The 19,181-nt window shown below is 53.9% G+C and overlaps 1 protein-coding gene and 1 non-coding gene across 3 annotated transcripts in view; one reads left to right on the top strand and one right to left on the bottom strand.

The window, feature by feature from the left end:
• Window positions 1–2,108: 2,108 nt before the first annotated feature.
• Capzb (capping actin protein of muscle Z-line subunit beta) overlaps window positions 2,109–19,181 on the bottom strand; it is a 117,441-nt gene continuing 100,368 nt past the window's right edge. The window contains exons 7-10 of one of the 2 annotated variants that reach the window (XM_047552019.1): window positions 7,232–7,297; window positions 6,489–6,565; window positions 5,188–5,300; window positions 2,109–2,849 (exon numbers count right to left, since the gene is read on the bottom strand). In XM_047552019.1, coding sequence (XP_047407975.1) covers window positions 5,198–5,300; window positions 6,489–6,565; window positions 7,232–7,297 — 246 coding nt within the window. In that variant the 3' untranslated portion in view covers window positions 2,109–2,849; window positions 5,188–5,197. The remainder of the gene's footprint in view (window positions 2,850–5,187; window positions 5,301–6,488; window positions 6,566–7,231; window positions 7,298–19,181) is intronic. The other variant, XM_047552028.1, reaches the window with a different exon arrangement.
• Trnaa-cgc (transfer RNA alanine (anticodon CGC)) lies at window positions 8,977–9,050 on the top strand. Its single transcript has one exon. It is a non-coding gene; the product is annotated as a tRNA-Ala (tRNA).

Here is a 19,181-nt window from a genome sequence, read left to right as displayed (position 1 = left end):
CAGTTGCTCTTGGAATTCACAAGTGGGCGCAAGGGGCCTGCTAGGCACTGAGGACAGCAGCCAGGTGTGGGGGACAAGTCTGTGTGGAGTGGAGCAGCTGGGGCTGCTCTCCTGACACCTGGCCCGGATCTGTTCAGAGAGGGACAAGTCCCGTGTGCTTCTTTGGCTTGTGTGAGGGTTTGATGCCAGGCCCCAGCCCCCTGCCCCCAGCCTGTGCCCGCCCAGAGCAGGTGCTCAGGCAGGATGCTCCTTCCTCCTGTCACTGAGGGCTCACTGATAACGGGAGGGTAGGGGCTGTAGCAAGCAGCCCAGGAGCTGCGTGGCTGTGAATGTCAGAGGGTGGAGGAGGGGACTTCTCATGTCTGGAAGGACAGAACCTCTCTGGCCTGGCGGGGCTGTGCCGGGAGGAGGGACGGCCCTGGGAGCACATCAGGTGCATGGAGGTCAGGTGGTACCAAAGAAGCGCTGCCCGAGCAGCAGAGTGCCCAAGGCCCTCTCCACCTGCCAGTCTGCCAGCAGCCAGGGTCCCATGCCCCTGGATGGAGCCAGAGCCTGCTACAGAGCAGCTGCTTCGTGCAGGGGACCCGGGCCCCAGAGCCACCCCAGAAAGGGCCCCAGTGGCCGAGCTGTCTGGACTGCTGTGGTGAGGGGAGGCGGCCGGCTGTGGAGACCCCTGGGCCCTCCCTCTGAGCCCTCCCCCCTCCAGAGGTGCAGGGCACCACCATGCCAGGCAGGCTCGTGCAGGCGGCTGCTGGCTTTGGGGCCACTACGTCCTCACGAGGCTTCTCCTATTGTGTGAAGTGACATCAGGGGCACCTCCAGGCGGTATCTGGAGGACGTGTGGGGTGGGGGCCATGCCCCACTGCTGCCAAGCCCCAGGGGCCTGTCCCTGCAGCCCACAGACCCAGCTGCTGGATGCCATTCTTAGACTTCATTTCTTAGGAATGCTCCAGGGCCCTGCCAGAGACAGCTTGGCCACTGAGGCAGCCCAGGCAGGGGCACGGGAAGGAGCAGCCGGGAAGTAGCAGAGGTGGCCCTGGACCAGGCCACAAGCCCTCCTCTTTGACCCCTCACCTAAGAAACCCTTTATCAGGGAGACGGTCTGCAATCTCACAAGCTTGACTTAGCATGAAGAAACGAGCAGCCATGGCTCCTGTGGAAGACTAGAAGGCAGAGCAAGATCAATTCTGTCAAACATCACAATTTCTAGGTTTCAAATGTCTGGTCACATGGTTGCACACCTAACGAACAAGAAAACTCATTTATTTAGCATGATGTATGTGCCAGGCACTCTGCCAGTACAACCCATGAGGCCGCCGCCCCCTACTGGACACAGGAGGAAATGGCTCGCTGGAGGGTCCTAGCCCAGGCCTCTAGGTCCTGACCTCTGCCACCAATAGGTTTAAAAAGAAAAAAAAAAAGTATTGTGCGTACTCAAGGTACGCCTGGGTCCAACCCCCAGGACCCAAAGAATAAAAATAAAAAAACAATTTAAAAAATAAAATAAAAGCTAAGTCAAGCTAGTGAGATTGGGGACAGTGGGCCCTTTATTGATAAAGGGTTTATTGGATGAGGAGCGGGGAGGAGCAAGTGTCATTAAGCCCAGGAAGGTAGGTGACAGGGCACTCCGGTCCTCCCTGGGGGCAGCGCAGGGGAGATGCTGGGTTCTAAAGCTGTGGGGTTTTGGGGTGAGTTCCCTCAACTTTGGCAGCCCGTTTCTTTGAATCTGTAAAAGGGGCGTTTCCTCCATAGTGTGACCCCGGTGGGCGCAGGCGCCTGCACACAGTAGGGGCTTGCTGGTTGCCTTGCTGCTGCCGTGTTCCTGAGAAGGTAGGGGACACTGAAGGCTGACAGCAGGGAGGGACAGGAACCTCCACCTCACTGCACACCCAGGGTGGCTTCAGGGTGGCGGGCTGCTCTAGGGTGGGGCAAGAGAGTGCTCCCGGGGAGTCCCCTCCCGCCCGTGCCCACGGTTCCAGGTCCCCAGAGTCCCCCGGTGAGAAAACACAACAACAGTGTGAACTGCGTCCCAGTTTCTTTTTTTATTTTTTTGTTCTTTTTTTTCCTTTTTTTTTTTTTTTTAAGTATGGAGGCTCAAGTATAAGATGTAGATTTTTTTTTTGTTTAAGCTTTACAAAAAACAAAATAAAACAAAAAACTCCTTTTGCATTCCGTAAAAATTGACAGAAGAGCACCTGGCCAGAAGAGCAGGACGGTCACCCCACCCACACCGTGGTCTCCGCGGGACGGGCAGGTCTGCGCAGCCGCGAGGCCGCCTCTCCCCCCTCCCAGAGCCGGCCCTGTCCCCCGACCCCCGGCCCCAAGCAACCCAAACACACGTGGAATCAGATTTCCAGTTTTTCTTCTATCTTTCACACACCACAGTTATTTCATAAAATTTTTTTGTTTTACATTTTTTACACCAATGTAACAAAAAGGTGGGGGTGGCCGACAGACAGTGTATTTTATGCCTATAAATGGGGGTGGGGAGGGGAGGAAGACGGGGCCCAGGTGAACAGAAAACACACGGTCTCTATGGAAAAATGGAGTCTCGAGAGCAAAATGTGGGAAGCAGGCCTCGGAGCCAGAGGAGGGTGTTTATGGGGCTTTATTCTCAGGGAGATGGCGCTGCGCGGTCGATGATGCAAGGTGTTACGTGACCTGCGGGGCGGAAGGGGACGAGGAAGGGAGCAGAAAACGAGTTTTCTAAGAAAGGAATCTAATGAGTGCATGGCGTGTCCGGTTAGCGCAAAGCCAAGGTTTAACACTGCTGCTTTCTCTTCAGCGCCTCCACCAGGTCGTTCTTAAGAGCTTCTTGTTTTGATTTGTCTGCAAAAGTCTGCACAGACCTGCAAGGGAGGAAAGGCGCTGTTAGCGAAGGCACGGGAGGAGGATGCGGAGCTCTGGCCACCAGGCTGGCATCCACCTTGGAGGAAGTGGGGTGGGCACAGGGCCTCAGGTCATCTCTGCCCCGGCCTGTGGGTGACCTGGCCGGTGCAGCCGGAACCCTATCCGCTCCTCTGGGCGGAGGCTGCAACGCCCTCTGCAAGCAGGAGACTTCCGAGCACGATGTGAAGACAGCTACAGACCAGCGGCCCGGATGGCAGGGACTCAGGCCAGGGGCAGAGAGGTGCAGACTCTGGGCCACGAAGCCCCCTATAAAGCTTCCCCTTTCCCCAGCCCAGCCCCACAGAGGAGGCTGGATGCGCCCCCAGCAAGTGCAGGGCTCAGCAGCACCCCAGGAACCAGGCTCGGGAACCGGTGTCTGCCTGTGCACTGGGTCCTGGTCAGGGCAGCACAGAAGGAGCAGGTGCTTCTCGACCTCCGCTGGGAGCGCTGCCGCTGTTAAATGGCCCGGAATATCCCTCAGCCCGGGCTCCAAGAGGCTGCCGGGATCTGCGGGGAAACTCTCCAGCAAAGCTAGAAACAGTCACGGTTTTAGGCATTTACGGTTCACAAAGTGCTTTTCACACACCGCATGTCATTCAAGCCTCATGAGCGTCTTGGGGGAGTCTTCGCCATTATTAACCCTAATTTATAGACAAGGAAACTGAGCTCAGAGAAATGCTCCCTGGCAATTCCCTGCAGGATCACTTGGCCAATTTGCCCAACGTATTAGTTAGCTAACTTACTAAGTTGTTAATGACCGTGTACAGGTTTAGAAGCGGTGGGGACAGGCAGGAGGGAGTGAGGGGCGGCGTGCTCAGCCAGGGCCTCGCTCCCTGTCCACCCACTGTGACCGAGTGGGAAGGGAGCACTAGAAGAGGAGGCCCCAAGCAGGGCTGGAGAGGCCACAGCACCCCGGCCTGAGTCCTGGGGATGGTAAGAAGTGGCGTCGCTAAGACTGAAGCCACCGCACCACTGAAACAATCCCCACGAGAAACGCTGGCGTTTGGCTGACGCTGCCCATTGCCCTGGAATCTGCCACAGGCCAGGGGGGCCGGGCATCATCCCAGTGGCCCCTGGCCTCCAAAGCCCAGCTGGTACCAGGGGCTTCCTCAGGGGCCGGGCGAGGACACCAGGCGGCAGTGCAGGGCTCTCCTGGGAAAGAGCAGCTGAGCGCACCAGGTCTGCGCGGTGGCCAGCCCGCCGCCCCGCACAGGAGGCCCGGGCAGGAGAGGGGAAGTCAGGAGGCGCACACAGCAGGGGCTTCACCTCGCGGTAAAGCCGGGACAGTCACCTGCGAAACAGGCAGCACTCAGCAGGAGGAGCACTCTGGGCAGGAAGTCGGCCCGCCACCCACCAGGCTCTCTGTGCCTCTGGCAGGCGGCCAGGGACTAGCATGTCACAGCGCACTTAGGGGGCTTTTCCTGGAGCACAGCTCTGAGCCGCAGCTGCTGCCACCTTGGGCCTCAGCCTCAGGAGGGCAGCTCGCACACGCCCTGCCCGGCCCCACGGCAAGGCCCCGTGCCTCTGCTGGCCAGGCTGTCCGTGTCCAGCCTGGACCTGGCGGGCCCTGCAGCCCACCGCTCCTGTTTCTAGGGGCAGCCTCCCTCCTCCTCCTCCTCCCTGGGTGCTGGCTGCTGTCGCACATCTGCATCTTTTACAGGCTCCAACTGTGACTCTTGGCCTTGACCAACAGAGACTGCTCTCCTTTCCACAGCGCAACGCTGAGGGCGGCTGAGGCCACGCTGCTCCAGGCACCTCGGGCACTGGGCCCAGGCGCTCCAGCAGGAGCCAGGCTGGCCAGGGGTCACAGCCCTACCCTGCACTCCCTGCCCAGGGACTGGGAAGGAGACCACCCCTTCCAGGTCCATCTGCCACTGAGACGGGGCTTGTCTTGGTCCTGGACTCCCGGGGAAGCAAACAGGAGGACTGCTGGGCACCCACCAGAGCCAGAGACACCGCACCAGGCGGGCGGAAGCGGGCACAGGCCCTGCTGCACAGCTGGCAGGGCAGAGTACACAGGGCCTCTGTTAGTCACTGGACTGGGCTTCTTCAGGAGCAAAAACCCAAGCCACACGTCCTCCCCACACCTGGCCTCCGCCCAGAGTGCAGAGCACACGCCACTCACACCGCAGGTGGCAGGTTACGAGGGGCCGAGGCTGCACGTTAATGTGGCTGCTCACCAGCGTGAGCGGACGCGGGTTAGTGGTGGTTTAAACGGGTGCGCAGCAGCTGGGCGGCGGGTGTCGGCAGGTTGGTGAGTCCTGTTTAGTGGGGTCTCACGCCTTGCGGGCAGGGTACCTGGATTGGCTTAGTTATCAGGCTGGATGTAGACCTGGCGCTGCGTCAGCACTTGAGAAAGCTCCCTCTGCAACTGTTTAAACTTGTGGTTGTCGGGGAGAGCGTCAAGAGATCTACAGAGAGTGTTCAGAGTGAAGGCAGAGGCGAGGGCAACGGCAAGACAACGTGAGCGCCGCGCTCACAGCGAGGGCACCGGCGGCAGCAGTTCCCCACAGCTCTCCACTCCTCTTACTCCCAGCTGTGGTCTGGGGATGGTGGAACCTGGCCAGGTGGGACAGCGTGTGGAGTGCAGCTGGGGCAGCAGCCCAGGGGACAGGCCTGACTCCCAACCGCTTCGCGCCCTTCAGCCAGGAAGAAGCGCGGTGTCCGACCCCCAGCACCACTGGGCTCTCACCTGCCACAGCCAGGAGGAGAGCTGAGGGTCCAAAGGGACGCCTCTTCTTTTCAGAAGCGTAGAGCAGACAACTTAGATCTGTCTCCCAGATAAACAAGGTGGGGTGCCACACAGCCATGTCCTGCCTCAGCTGGGCCTGGGAAGGGGCGAGGGCTCCGAGGCCCCGCAGCCCCCTCCGGGCCCCTCCAGCCACGCCTGGAGCTGGCTGCAGAATCGAGCAGACATCACCAGACCCTCTGACCCATCAGCACCCTGCCTCCTGGACTGGACGAGGGTGGGGAGTGTGTGGAAGATCACGCAGCCCAGGATGACAGGGTTTGGAGAAGATCCGCCTCCTGACTCCAAGGCCGGAGCTCCCTCCTTGGTGGCTGCCTCTGCCCCCAACTGGATCTGTCTCCTGCTCAGACCACCATGGACCCGGAGTCTCCAGAGTCCGCGGGCCTCTGCTTGGCCCACACGGCACAACTCAGGGTGTGAGGTGAGTGGGAGGGACAGTTCAGGACCCGGGCAGAACACACAGAGCAGCTGGGGTCCTCTCCTGGCCGAAGGGGCTCTATCCAAATGCCACACTCTGAGGCCCTCGGCCGCAGCACCCAAGGGCCCAGGCATGCTCTAGATGGGCCTGACGCCTAGAGGAGCCAGGCTCCAGGGATGAGGGCACCGAGGCTGTTAAGGTAAATGAGCCCAGAAATAAAAGGGTGGAGCAGAAACCCAGAGTCGCCGAGTGTGACCTCCAGGGTGCAGCACCTTCTGGAGCATGCACTGCGATCCCAGAGGGAGGGGACTCTTGCCCCATCGCACAGGGGGTGAGGGGAGGGGAGGCCCCTGTGGCACAGCTATTCACTAGCAGACCTAGGACTCAAACCCGTGTCTTTGGTTCCAAAACTTCTAATTTTTGGCACATTACCTCAGCCCGTTGACGATGTCCTTTGTTTTCCCAAAGTAGATCTCGTTCAGTGTACTTCTGATTTTGTTTTCCATGTCCTGGGGAGGGAGGGAGGGAGGTAAGCCAGGCAGCCGGCAGTTAGGAAGGAAGCCTGGGGCCCACACCCACCTGCCAGCGGCCCAGCCTGCAGTCCCCACCGTGGCCATGGGGGGGCGGCGCACGACCACACCAGCGTGGGGAGCCGGCTCTGGTTGCCAAGACCCCACCTACGACTTGCGCTCTGGCCTTTTGGTCCTGTCCTGGAGGAAGCCCATCCTAGGGTTGGCGGCCAACTCTGACCATTATTGGGAGTCGGTTGGAACCACATCACCACCCCTGGCCTGGCCACCACTTCTGTGAACAATTCTGTGAAACCTGAGCGCACTCTCCCCCACCCCCACAAACAACGTGGTGACAGGCGAGGCCAAGGCCGCAAGGGAAGCTGCTCCAAGGCCGCCGGTGTTCCAGGCCTGTTTCCTTCCTGAGCCCAGGTCTCCGTTCACAGCCAGTTGGGAGACAGGACTAAGCGCTTCCTGGAGCTTCTGGGGAGGCGGGGAGGTGCCTGGAGCCCAAGTCCCGCTTGCGTCCAAATCACAAGGCGCAGAAAACCCTAGGCAGGGCACCGATGAGCAGCGCTCTGCCAGCAGCGGGGGGTTGGTACCAGCCAGGGGGCTGTCCATGCTGTGCAGGATGGAACAGAGCCCGGAGCCCGGAAGCCCACTCACCTCTACCAGGCGCCCAATGTTGGCTATGTGTGGGGAGCAGTCGCTCACAGTTTCATCCTTCTCCATCTGAAAGAGACAGACATTTCTGAAGGTCAGAGAAGGCAGAGCCGGCGCGGGCCCATCTGAGGCTCACAAAGGGCCCACAATCCCCACCGGCGGCTCTGTGGGGCCTGCTGCAGGTGTAAGGTCACTTTTCTAGTACAATGACTGAAGCGCAGGTGGTCAGTAGCCCAGCCAGCAAAAGCCCCGAGGCCCTATTTCAGGAGAACATTTTTTGCTGCCTCGGGAGGAGTAGGTACCTCCCACGCCAGGGCAGGGAGGGCGAGGGGGACCGGCTGTGCCAGGCACTGGCTCGTCCAGGGTCAACCAGAAAGCGCACCAGGCCTGTCTACACAATCACCAGCAGGTACAGGCACAGGCTGCCCGCCACAGGTTTGGAACCTGGTGCCACGGGGAAACCTTGGGGCCACACCACAACTACTCTGCAATGGCAGCTACGGGATGCCATCTGCTGGAGGCCCTGGTCAACACAAGTCTAGCAGGGGATGATGTGACTTGCCCACAGCCCCACGGGCAGCGATGGCAGGACCTGGGTCCACACCCAGGCTCCTGTCTCTTCCTTTGTCCAGGCAGTCAATTCAACCCCGTAAGCAACACTGAGTGTGGAGAGTCAGGAGGCAGGTGGGGAGCAGGAACGGGCCAACCCGACTGGAGCACCTGGCCACCAACTGTGGGCTTTCCCTGCGGCCAGCCTCCCTCGTCCGAGGTCTGCCTGTCGTACACCTCCCGCTGTGCGGAGCAGGACAACTACATAAATGCTCCACTTATTAAAGTCACTAGACTAAAGATAAGGGCACCCTGCTGTTGAAACTTTTTTTTAAGGGGGGCACTGGGGACTGAAACTCAGAAGTGCTTAACCAGAGAGCCTTTGTATATTTTGAGACAGGGTCTTGCTAAGTTGCTGAGACCGGCTTTGACCTGGCTTTGATCCTCCTGCCTCAGCCTCCTGAGCTGCTGGGATTAGAGGGGTGCGCCACGCCGCCTGGTTCACATAAAATCTGAGAGCCAAACAAGTAATCAAGGAGCGGAAAGAAGAAGAGTGTCGGGACAGGCGTGGGTGTGACGGTGTGCTCAGAGGTCCCGACTGTGTGCCACCTGCTTCTGCCCGTGTTCCTCAGGGAAAGGGAGGTGACTGCAGGCCGCAAGGGTCAAACAGAGCCAGGTAAGCAGGGGCTGAAGCAGCAGATGGTTGGGCAGAGGGTGGCAGAGAACCAGGGCACTTTGATATCAGGCCTCAGAGATCAGATGAATCTGGCAGGCCACACCAGTCCTTGAAAATGATGGCTGATGGTGCACCTGAGGAAGCACGGATGCTAGAGGGGGCAGTGCTGACCCCACTACCCCAAAAGACGTCAGGTTGGGGTGAGGGTGTGGTGGTGGTGCCTGTCTGTAACCCCAGCGAAAGGCTGAGACAGGAGGATTGCAAGCTTGAAGTCAGCCTCAGTAACTCAGTGAGATCCCATCTCAAAATAAAAAATAAAGAGGGCTGTGGATGTGGCTCAGAAACTAATCCAGACATCGACCCCCGCCCCAGATGAGGTGTTGCTATGCTGCCCAGGCTAGCCATGAACTTGTGCCCTCCAGCATCCGCCTCCTGAGTAGTGACCACAGCCAGCAGGCACTGGGTGTTAGGAGAGCCATGGACAATTCAGAGTTCATCCACTTAAAAATCGAGGTGTGAGGGCTGGGGATGTAGCTCAGTTGGTAAAGTGCGTGCCTCGCATGCACAAGGCCCTGGGTTCGATCCCCAGCACCACAAAAAACAAACAAAAAGTCCCAAACTGAGGCGTGAGGGGAGAAATGGGGGGCCATGTGGCAGGACGCTATCAGAGGGGGTCCAGTTTACTGAGTGACAGTCTGGAGCCCGTGGCCTTGCGAGGCCCTTCCCAAGTTAGGAGACTGAACCTCTGCAGAACAAAGATGCCCATCTGCTGAGGGCTGGTCAGGCGCAGAAGAGGGGAGCGCAGGGTGATGGGCTTCCCATCCGCGCACCGCGGGCCCCAGCTGTCCTGGGTGCTCTCTGGCGAGTGATCCCGGGGTCCTGATCCCAGGAGACTGCAAAGACCCCTAAACTGGAGCAGGGCGAGTGCTCAGGACTAGATGGCGGTGGCCTCAGCCTGCCTTTGCCGGTCGTTTCCCTCAGCAAAAGCCTATTGCCAGGACAACTGGCTGCTGTTCTGCTGAACAGGACCCAGTTTCACGCTCAGAGGAAGGAGGGTGCTCTATCCGCTGCCACCCCCTTTTAAAAATATATTTTTAGATGTTGATAGACCTTTATTTTATTCACTTGTTTACATGCGGTGCTGAGAATCAAACCCAGTGCCTCACACATGCGGGGCAAGTGCTCTGCCACTGAGCCCCAGCCCCAGTCCCCACCCGCCCCTTTTAACAGGACTTTTTGGACCTGCTAGGGTGGCTGTGTTCTCCCTCCACACAGAAGTGGCCACCAGGCCCAGGCCGGCCTGCTCAGAGCGGCTCCGAATGATCCTCGTGAACTATGTCCTAGCACTTCGCCTTCCTCCTGCCCAGCTCTACCCACAGGGCAGATTCCTGCTCTCACTGCCCCTCGGGGCCCACTGTGTGTGTGTTTGGGGGGGTACTGGGGACTGAACCCAGGGGTGTTCTACAATGGCCACATCCCCTGGCCCCTTTCTGTTTTGAGACAGGGCCTTATCCAGAAGCTGAGAATGGTCTTGAACTTGGATCGCCCTGCACCACTGCGCCACGCCTAAAGGCCCATTTCAAATGAGGACCAGCAGTCCAAGGTCAGGGCAAGGAGCTCATCACCAGGGTAGGTCAAGTCATGCCAGCAACTCAAACTCTTGGTTCCCATTTTTGTGCTTCAGAGTCAAGAGCGACCTTCTGACAAAAGAAAAGCTGAAACCCCTGAACAATCAAAGGGAAAAAAAAAAGGCTGGGGGGATGGGCAGGTGAGCGCAGCGGCAGGACCTGGCATGGACTCCCCTCCACACCTGGCCGGGGTCAGTCTGCAGGCAGTGCTGACCCACCAGAAACAGAACTATTTTTGCAATGCATGTATTACTACATCCTCATAAAAGTGGTTTGCCAGAAGGAAAACATCGTTATGCGCTGTGGCCTCGTGGCGTTCCACAAGGTGGTTCCGCGGAGTCTGGAGTCAGAGCCAGGCTGCGGGGCCCCAACAGGACCTCTCCTTGCTCCGGACCTGGGATGGGGACGAAATGTGCAAGCGCTTGGACAATGACAGCGGTTCCCCTGGGAAGCAGGCACAGGTCTCCCACCGCAGCAAGGCATCTTCCAGAGCTCAGCCAGGAGGCGGCTCCCATGGGGCCTTGAGGCCCTGCGATGGCGCCGGGGGAGGGGCCTTGGCCTGTCTCCCTCCACCTCCCACTAAGTGACACACAGAAAACAGAGCTGGGCCTGGCAGGGCGGCAGCTCTCAGTGCTCGTCCAAACAAAGTTCCTTCCCAAGGCCGTTCTGGCCCCCGGTGTCCTCCTGGTGACCAAGCTGCGCTCTGGGCATGGGACTGGTTTGGAGACCGGGACAACCTGCCGTCAAGCCAGAGGCAGTGATCAGACAGCTTCCCGAGGCAGGTGAGGCATGCCCAGGGTAGGAAAAGGGCACGTGTTCTGGAAGACCTGTGGTGGGAAAATGTGCAGCAACTGTGAAAGCCTTCCAAGTGGACATCGCCAAGTCTACGGGAACACCTGCGTCAGGGGAGTGAAGCGGCTGGTCCTGGTCACAGCTGGAAAGCACAGGGCGAGGCCCTGAAGGCTGGCCTGGATAAGTCCCGAGCTTGTGACCTTCCCCGAGACCCCTCTGCTATTTAATCTGCACTCTTACCGGAAGAGCTGAGAGCAAACCACAACTTGGCTCAGAAATTCCAAGCAGGGTCTCTCCCTGCCTGGTCCACTCCAGCCCTGTCCTCCACAGAGAGGGAAGGGTGCAGGGAGGAAGCCCAAGGCTGGGTCAGCCCACCCAGGTCACTGGACAAACGCCCACCCAGTCCTGGAAGCCCCAGTGCCCGAGCGTCACCACCCAGGCGACCTCGTGAACACAGGAGCTGCCAAGGTGGCGCCCTGGCAAGCACAAGCTCCCAGACCTGCCCTGAGCCCGGCCCGGCCACCCTGGGCGCCCTCCAGCTGGAAGCACCGACCAAGGGCTTTGTCCCCCTTATGAAACCTCACTGCCTGGCTTAAGCACCAAGCCCCAGTCTCGGAGGGCTTTCCTGCTGGGGTCCAGGGACAAGTGCCATGACTGGGTTTCACAGTCCGGAGACATGTCGGGGCTGCCGCCGGCTGGCGGGAAGAGAGCTCCACTTGCAGACACCCAGCCTGGTCGCCCATCTGACTGCACGTCCCACCTGTGTCTGTCCAAACATTTAGAATCTGAAAAAACTATCAGCTGCACATCTGCAGGCCCTCCCTCGGATGGGAGGCGCGGCTCTCCCCGGAGATTCAGCCTGCCTCCTTCCCAGTCCCCGCGTCCCACGGAGAAGCCAGCTCCCAGGGCAGCTTCCTCGCGACACGTCGGCACCTGGCGCCTGATGCTTTCCACGGGCTCCATGACTTGCCACTGGGGCCTCTGGCAGTCTGCCGGGGCACCTTCTGCCCACCTTCCCTTACATACGCCCTCTGACCTTGGCAGGAGGGCTCCATGCGGCCCTAATGACCTTGCCTGAGGCCTGAGACCTGCGGCTCACCTTCCCGGCAGCCCACAGCTGTGGGGATTTGCCAACGCACTTTTATCTGCTTCGTTTTCTGACTGATGTCCCTGAGACGACTCTGGAGGAGGTAACGAAAGGCCACTGTGTGGGTGGGTGAGCTGGGCACAAGCTCACAACCGAGTGTCTTGGCCGGCTGGGAAGTGAGCTGCCATTCATCACAGTGACAGGCACCGGACAACAGCCTTCAGCTCATTCAGTTGTGCTCCCATAAGCCACCTAACTAAGGAGACAGGGGCGGGCACAGGCCAATTTGGAACTCCCCTGGGAAGGGAGCCCTGAGGAGAAGCACCAGCAACCTTCCTCCACATGCCTGCAGATGGGGCTGGGAGTGCCTGGGGTCACACACGGGCAAGGGCCCCGGGACCAGGCTGCTGCTGGGGGAGGAGGTGTGACACTGGAGGATGGGGACAATGCTTGGCCTTACAGGTCTGCACCCAGCACTGAGGGTCTGGTGAGGCAGCTCCCAAACACATGGCCTCCCACCCTCAACAATGGGGGTGGGTGTGGGGTGCTGCTGAGGAGGAAGGGGCCCAGTCTGGTCACTGAGGGCCGCATAGTACAGGAGCAAGAAAGACCCCCCCCAACCCATCGCTCACACCCTGGGGGTCACTTGGCCCTGATGGTTCTGCTACCAAACACCTCCCATCCTGGGGCTCCCCGTCAGCACCCCTTCCTTCCCTGGTCTCATCACTGGCTCCAGCGGCCACCCACCTCTTTACTGACCTCCTCGCCATAGGCTCATCTCCTGCAGCCCAGGGCTGCCCAGCCCAGGCCATTACCTTTCTCCTGTCAACTCGGCCTCCATGCCAGTCGGCAGAGCCATGGCCTGAAAATGCAAATCTGCTCACACCGCTGACTCCCTAAAAAAACAAACAAACTCAAACCCTCCTCTCCTCACTCCCTCGGCAGCAAGCACACCTCCTGGGGTCAACTGTTTCTCAGACACGGCAGGGCAGTGTCCTGTCTATACTAAGCTCACTGGTGTTTACTTAGCAACTACTGAATGGCAGGCACAGGGGACAGAGACTGAGACCAAGAGAGCAGCGTGGCAGAAAGCAGCACAGATGTGTATTTTTGTCAGACAAGTCTGGGTTCAATCAGACTCTCTCTGTCTACCACTGGCCAAGGCATCATGGGCAAGTTATTCAGCAGCCTGAGCCTCTGTTTCCTCGCCTGTTCAACGGGAGGGGCAACTCCACCTCTAACCAGAGACGGCCTGCACAACCATGCATGTTCGCTATGAATGACTGATCTGCTCAACTCTCCTGGAACCCCTTCGCCTCCCATCCAAGGCAACCGCAGACATTTTTCCAGGGCTCACCTGGGACTCGTAGCTAAACCCCTCACCTCTTGTTTCCCCGCCTGCTCAGAAGCTGCGCATCATTAACTTGGACTTGTCTACCTCACTGCTCCCCACCCCCTTTTATAGTTACTTACATTGGAAACGAGCCCCAGCTTTCCTGCAGCCTGGTGAATTGTGGGATTGGCCATAAGGATGACAACGGAAGCATGAATTTCCTCATTAAGCCCCCAGAGCGAAAGGCAATGCAAATAAGGCCTGTGGCCCCGCCAAGGTGTGCTGAGGACAGGCGCTCACCAGGCCCGCCTGGCTTGGCAGGAGCCCCTGCACAAGGCAGGCCGGAACCAGACGCTGGCCACGGGCTGACAGCTCTGATTTAAACTATTAGGAAGGCTGAGGATTAAATATTTGTCCAGGTCACTGTACACCGGGTGGAATTATAAACAGCTCAGAGCGGTAAGTGATGCAGGAAGCAGTCTCCGGATACAGATTTAGGGTTTTCCACCCACTCCCAGGTCGGCTCCCTGGGGGCTCTACTGGCCTTGCCAGTCAGTGGCCCCTGGAAGGGGAGGCTCTGTTTCCATGCAGCAAGATGGACTCCACCCCAGAGCACACTAGTGCTTGCTTCTGGGACTGGGTGGGGACAGCCTTGCCCGGAGGCCAAACAAGGACACCCCACGCTCCCTCTGGCTGCTGGCTCCCTAACATAGCAAAGACGCTGACACAGTGGTGCACGGGAGAGCCTGAGGTCCACGTGCGACTCAGGTGTGCCTGCCAGCACCTGCTGGCATGACCATTCCTTTTTAGATGCATAGTGAAGCTGTGGCCACTGGCGGAATACAAATTTGCTTAAGAGATTCATTGAACTGACCCTTTCTGCCATATTCTTTTTCTATTAAGAGCCATCAGTTGGGAAGCTGGCATCACACTGATACCAAAACCAGATAAGGACACATCAAGGAAAGAAAATTGCAGGCTAATATCTCTGATAAACTTAGATGCAAAAATCTTTAATAAAATATTAGCAAATTGTATTCAACAACATGTTAAGAAGATTATGTATCATGACCAAGTTGGTTTTATCTCAGGGATACAAGGATGGTTTAACACATGCAAATCAATAAATGCAAATCATCACATAATTAGAATTAAGGACAAAAATCATCTTGATAAATGCAGAGAAAGCCTTCAAAAAAATTCAGCACCTATTTATGACTGAAACACTGAAGAAACTAGGCACAGAAGAAACCTCCCTGAAACCTCATAAGAGCTGTAACCCAAAGTCAACATCAAGGCAAATGGGGAAAAATCAGAAGCATTTCCTCTAAAACCTGGAACAAGATAAGAATGTCCACTCTCAGCACTCCTATTTATTTAGCATAGTACAAGAAACTCTAGCCAGAGCAATTGGGCAAGAGAAGGAAATAAAAGAGATAAAAACAGGAAAGGAACAAGTCAAATCACCACTGTTTGCAGATGCTATGATCCTATACCTAGAAGATCCAAAAACTCCACCAAAACGCTGCTAGGGCTAATAAGCACATTCAGCAAAGTAGCAGGTCACAAAATCAACACACTGATGATCGTGTACCTATAACAGATCTGCTGAGGAAGAAATCAGGAAAACAATCTCATCATGATAACCCCAAACACAAAAACAAACAAAACCCAGGAATAAATCTATTAACAAGGAAGTGAAAGACCTCTATAATGGAAACTACAGAACACTGAAGAAAACTGAAGAAGGTACAAGAAGACGGAAAGACCTCCCAAGTTCATGAATAGGCAAAATTAATACTGTTAAAATGGCCATACTACCAAAAGCAATATACAGATTAGGTACAGTCCCCATCAAAATACCAATGACATTCTTCACAGAACTAGGAAAAACGGCCCTAAAATTCATTTGGAAGAATAAAAGATCCAGAATAGCCAAGCAATTCTAAGTCAAAAAAGCAATACTGGAGGCATCATAATACCTGAATTCAAATTATACTAAAGAGTTACAGTCACAAAAACTGCATAGTACTGCATAAAACAGACACACAGACACAAACCCACACACACAGAGTCATCTGATCCTTGACAAAGGTGCCAGAAACATTCATTGGAGAAAAGACAGCCTCTTTAACAAATGGTGCTGGGACAACTGGTTATCCATATGTAGAATAATGACACTAGACCCTTATCCCTTGCCCTGCACAAAAATCAACTCAAACTGATCAAAGACCTAGGAATCAGACCAGAAACTCCAAGACTCCTAAAGAAAATGTAGGGCCAGCAATCCAGCATAGAGGCACAGGCAATGACTTTCTCAGCAGAACCCCTAAAATTCAGGACATAATGCCAATAGTTAATAAGTGGGGTGACATCAAATTAAAAAGCTTCTGCACAGCAAAGGAAATAAAGCTACAGAATTGGAGAAAATCTTTGTGAGTTACTCTTCTGACAGAATTAATATCCAGAATATATACAAAAGTCAAAAAATTTAACAGCAAAAAACCCCGACCCAATGAATACACGGGCAAATGAACTAAAACAGACACTTTTGCAAAGAAGAAACACAAATGGCCAAAGAATATATAGAAAAATGTTTAACATCCTTAGCAATTAGGGAAATGCAAACAAAACTACACTGAGATTTCACCTCACAGCAGTCAGAACAGCAGCCATCAAGAATATAAACAATAGCTGGGAACGGTGACACATGCATGTAATCCCAGAGACTCAGGAGGCCGAGGCAGGAAGATTGTGAGTTCAAAGCCAACCTCAGCAAAAGCAGGGCGCTAAGCAACTCAGTGAGACCTTGTCTCTAAATAAAATACAAAATAGGGCTGGGAATGCAGCTCAGTGGCTGAGTAGCCCCTGAGTTCATTTCCTGGTACCCACCCCCCAAATACAAATAATAAACCCTGTGGAATGCTATGTAGTAATACTTCTCATATGTTGAACTTATGCGTACAGCGGTATGACCCAGCAAGCTCACTAGTAGTTATACAAGCAACAGAAATATGCTCACTGAATGGTGTGCACTGGACTGTACATGGCACTACTGGAAATATCCCAAATTGGAAACTGCCCCAATGCCCACCACCTATAAAGGAGTAGTCAATTGTGCTATGTTCCCACAACGCAATGTCTACAGCAAAGAGAAATGAATGATCTACAGCTTTTCACAATGATGTTCATAAACATGTTGAGTAGAGGATGGAAAAATTCCTTTATAAAGTTATGTAAGTACAACCGCACTGTTAAAAGGTCAGGAGAATGTTTACAGAGGGTGGGAGAGGGGGTGACTAGAACCAGACACCATGGAAGCTTCTGGGGTGGTGACAGTCATTATTCATCTGGGTTTACTTTGCATGGATGTACTGAGTTGGTGATAATTAATGCAACTGTACAATTATCTGTGCACTCTGCTATATGCTTATACCCAGGGAGGGAGTAATTGCAGAGGGGCAAGAGGAAAAGTCATAGGGACATAAATTAATTGTAGGATGGATTCACAGATGTGAACATGTCAAGACCAATCACTTTAAATATGTGCACTTCATTGTACATTTATGTTTCAGTAAATTTATGTAAGTTAAACCACCTTGAAGGCCAAAACCTTGGTGTCATATCTACAGATGTCTTCACCCAGGATGAAAATTCTGGCCGGTTTTCTTCTAATTCTTTCATCCTTTCAGTTTTACCTTTTAATCTCTGTGGAATACATATTTTAGGACCTATGGGGATGTGGACAGTGAAATGAAGATTGCTCACTGACTGGCGCCTATCATCCGCCATTTGCCTGTTTGCCTGCCTCTTGCCTGCCCATCACCTGCCTTTCACCTACTCATCACCCACTGCCCAAGGTCCACCGGTAGCCCACAGACCGACTGCAGACCACCAGCAAATCGCCAGTTGCCTGCTGTTTCCTGGAAGTCCACTGTCACAGTACCTGCAGGTTTGGCTACACATGGCTGCCGCCATTTTGAGACAACAGCCAGGACCTGCAGGAACCCTGGCCCCACCGACCACACCCTGCCTTCAGGACCCCTAGCTCAACTGACCGTGCCCCACCTCCAGGACCCCTGGACTGACCACACCCATGTCCAAGCTGCAGTTCCCCATTTGCGAACACATTTGGAAGCCAGAGTGGCCATCTTGGATTATCCTGGAAGCAGAAATTCCCATCTTTAAGTGGGCAAATCCCTCCTGAGATGCCTACTGGAGATTGGCAGCTCACTGTCGGGTACCTCTCATGCATCAGGCTACTGAAGACTGGGAGGTTTGAATACTATATGACTGTTATAGTGTAGTTTTTTTTCTCCTTTTTGAAAAATTTTAAGCTTTTATTTCTTTATTTTTCTTGCTCTATTTTCCTTTTGTTTATGTTTCCTCAGTCTCTTTCTTTCTTTTTTCATGCTAACAACCAACTTATTTTGATTATACTTTCATTCTGTCTACGATCTAGAACTTCTATATACTCTTTTCTTATCCCATTAACAGTTACATCCTACACCCCTCCCCATCCTCTTTGTCCTCCATTAGAAACTGCAGACCTTACTGCAAATCTATTCGTTATATTGTAGATAATAATTGAACTCATCCTCTCTATTATGACAATATTAACATCTTCCTAGGGGCTATTTGGTTTAGGGCTGCATATTGTCTGTACTGGGTGCTGCTAATATTGATCTCCCTCTTAAAGAACAGGTTTTAGAAACCTGTAGGGTCACTATAAGCCTACAGGGGGAGGAAACTGCAATACCCCAGATCTGCACTGCTAGATGGGAAGATACGTGAACAACATGAAAAAACAAGGGAAGAAAATGTTTCAAACAAACCTAGATTCTATATTAATAGAATCCAGTGACAGCAAGGTAGAAGAAATGTCAGAAAAGGAGTTCAGAATATACATAAATAAAATGATCTGTGAAGTAAAGTATGAGATAAGAGAGCAAATGAATGATCACTCCAACAAGCAGTTGAAAGAGCAACTGCAAGAAGCAAAAGATCATTTCAACAAGGAGACAGAGATTCTTAAAAAAACAAAAAAGAACAGAAATCCTTGAAATGAAGGAAACAATAAACCAAATAAAAAACTCAATGGAAAGCATCAACAACAGCATCACTTGGAAGACAGAACCTCAGACAATGAAGACAAAAATATTTAATCTTGAAAATAAAGTTGACCAAAGAGAGAAGATGGTAAGAAATCATGAAAGAAACCTCCAAGAACTATGGGACATCATGAAAAGACCAAATTTAAGAATTACTGGGATTGAGAAAGGCACAGAGATACAAACCAAGGGAAGGAACAATCTATTCAATGAAATATCAGAAGCCTGAAGAATGAAATGAAAAATCAAATACAAGAGGCTTACAGAACACCAAATGCACAAAATCACAACAGATCCACACCCAGACACATTATAATGAAAATGCCTGACATACAAAATAAAGATAGGATTTTGAAAGCTATGAGAGAAAAGTGTCAGATTACATATAGGGGGAAAACAATACGGCAGATTTCTCAGCCCAGACCCTAAAAGTTAGAAGGTCCTGGAACAATATATTTCAAGCTCTGAAATAACTTGGTTGCCAACCAAGAATCCTATACCCAGCAAAACTAACCTTCAGATTTGAAGACAAAATAAAATCCTTCCATGATAAACAAAAGTTAAAAGAATTTACAAATAGAAAGCCTACACTACAGAACATTCTCAGCAGAATATTCCATGAGGAGGAAATGAAAAACAATGTAGTCAGTAAATTTATTAAAAAAGTTTTTTTTTTTTTTTTTAAATACAAACAGTAATGAATGCTGGAGAGGATGTGGAGAAAAAGGGGGAACTGTAAATTAGTTCAACCACTATGGAAATCAGCATGGTAGCTCC

This window comes from Sciurus carolinensis, chromosome 1 (genome assembly GCF_902686445.1).
Source record: "Sciurus carolinensis chromosome 1, mSciCar1.2, whole genome shotgun sequence".
NCBI classification, from domain to species: Eukaryota; Metazoa; Chordata; class Mammalia; order Rodentia; family Sciuridae; genus Sciurus; species Sciurus carolinensis.
This window is presented reverse-complemented; position numbering and strand designations above follow the sequence as displayed.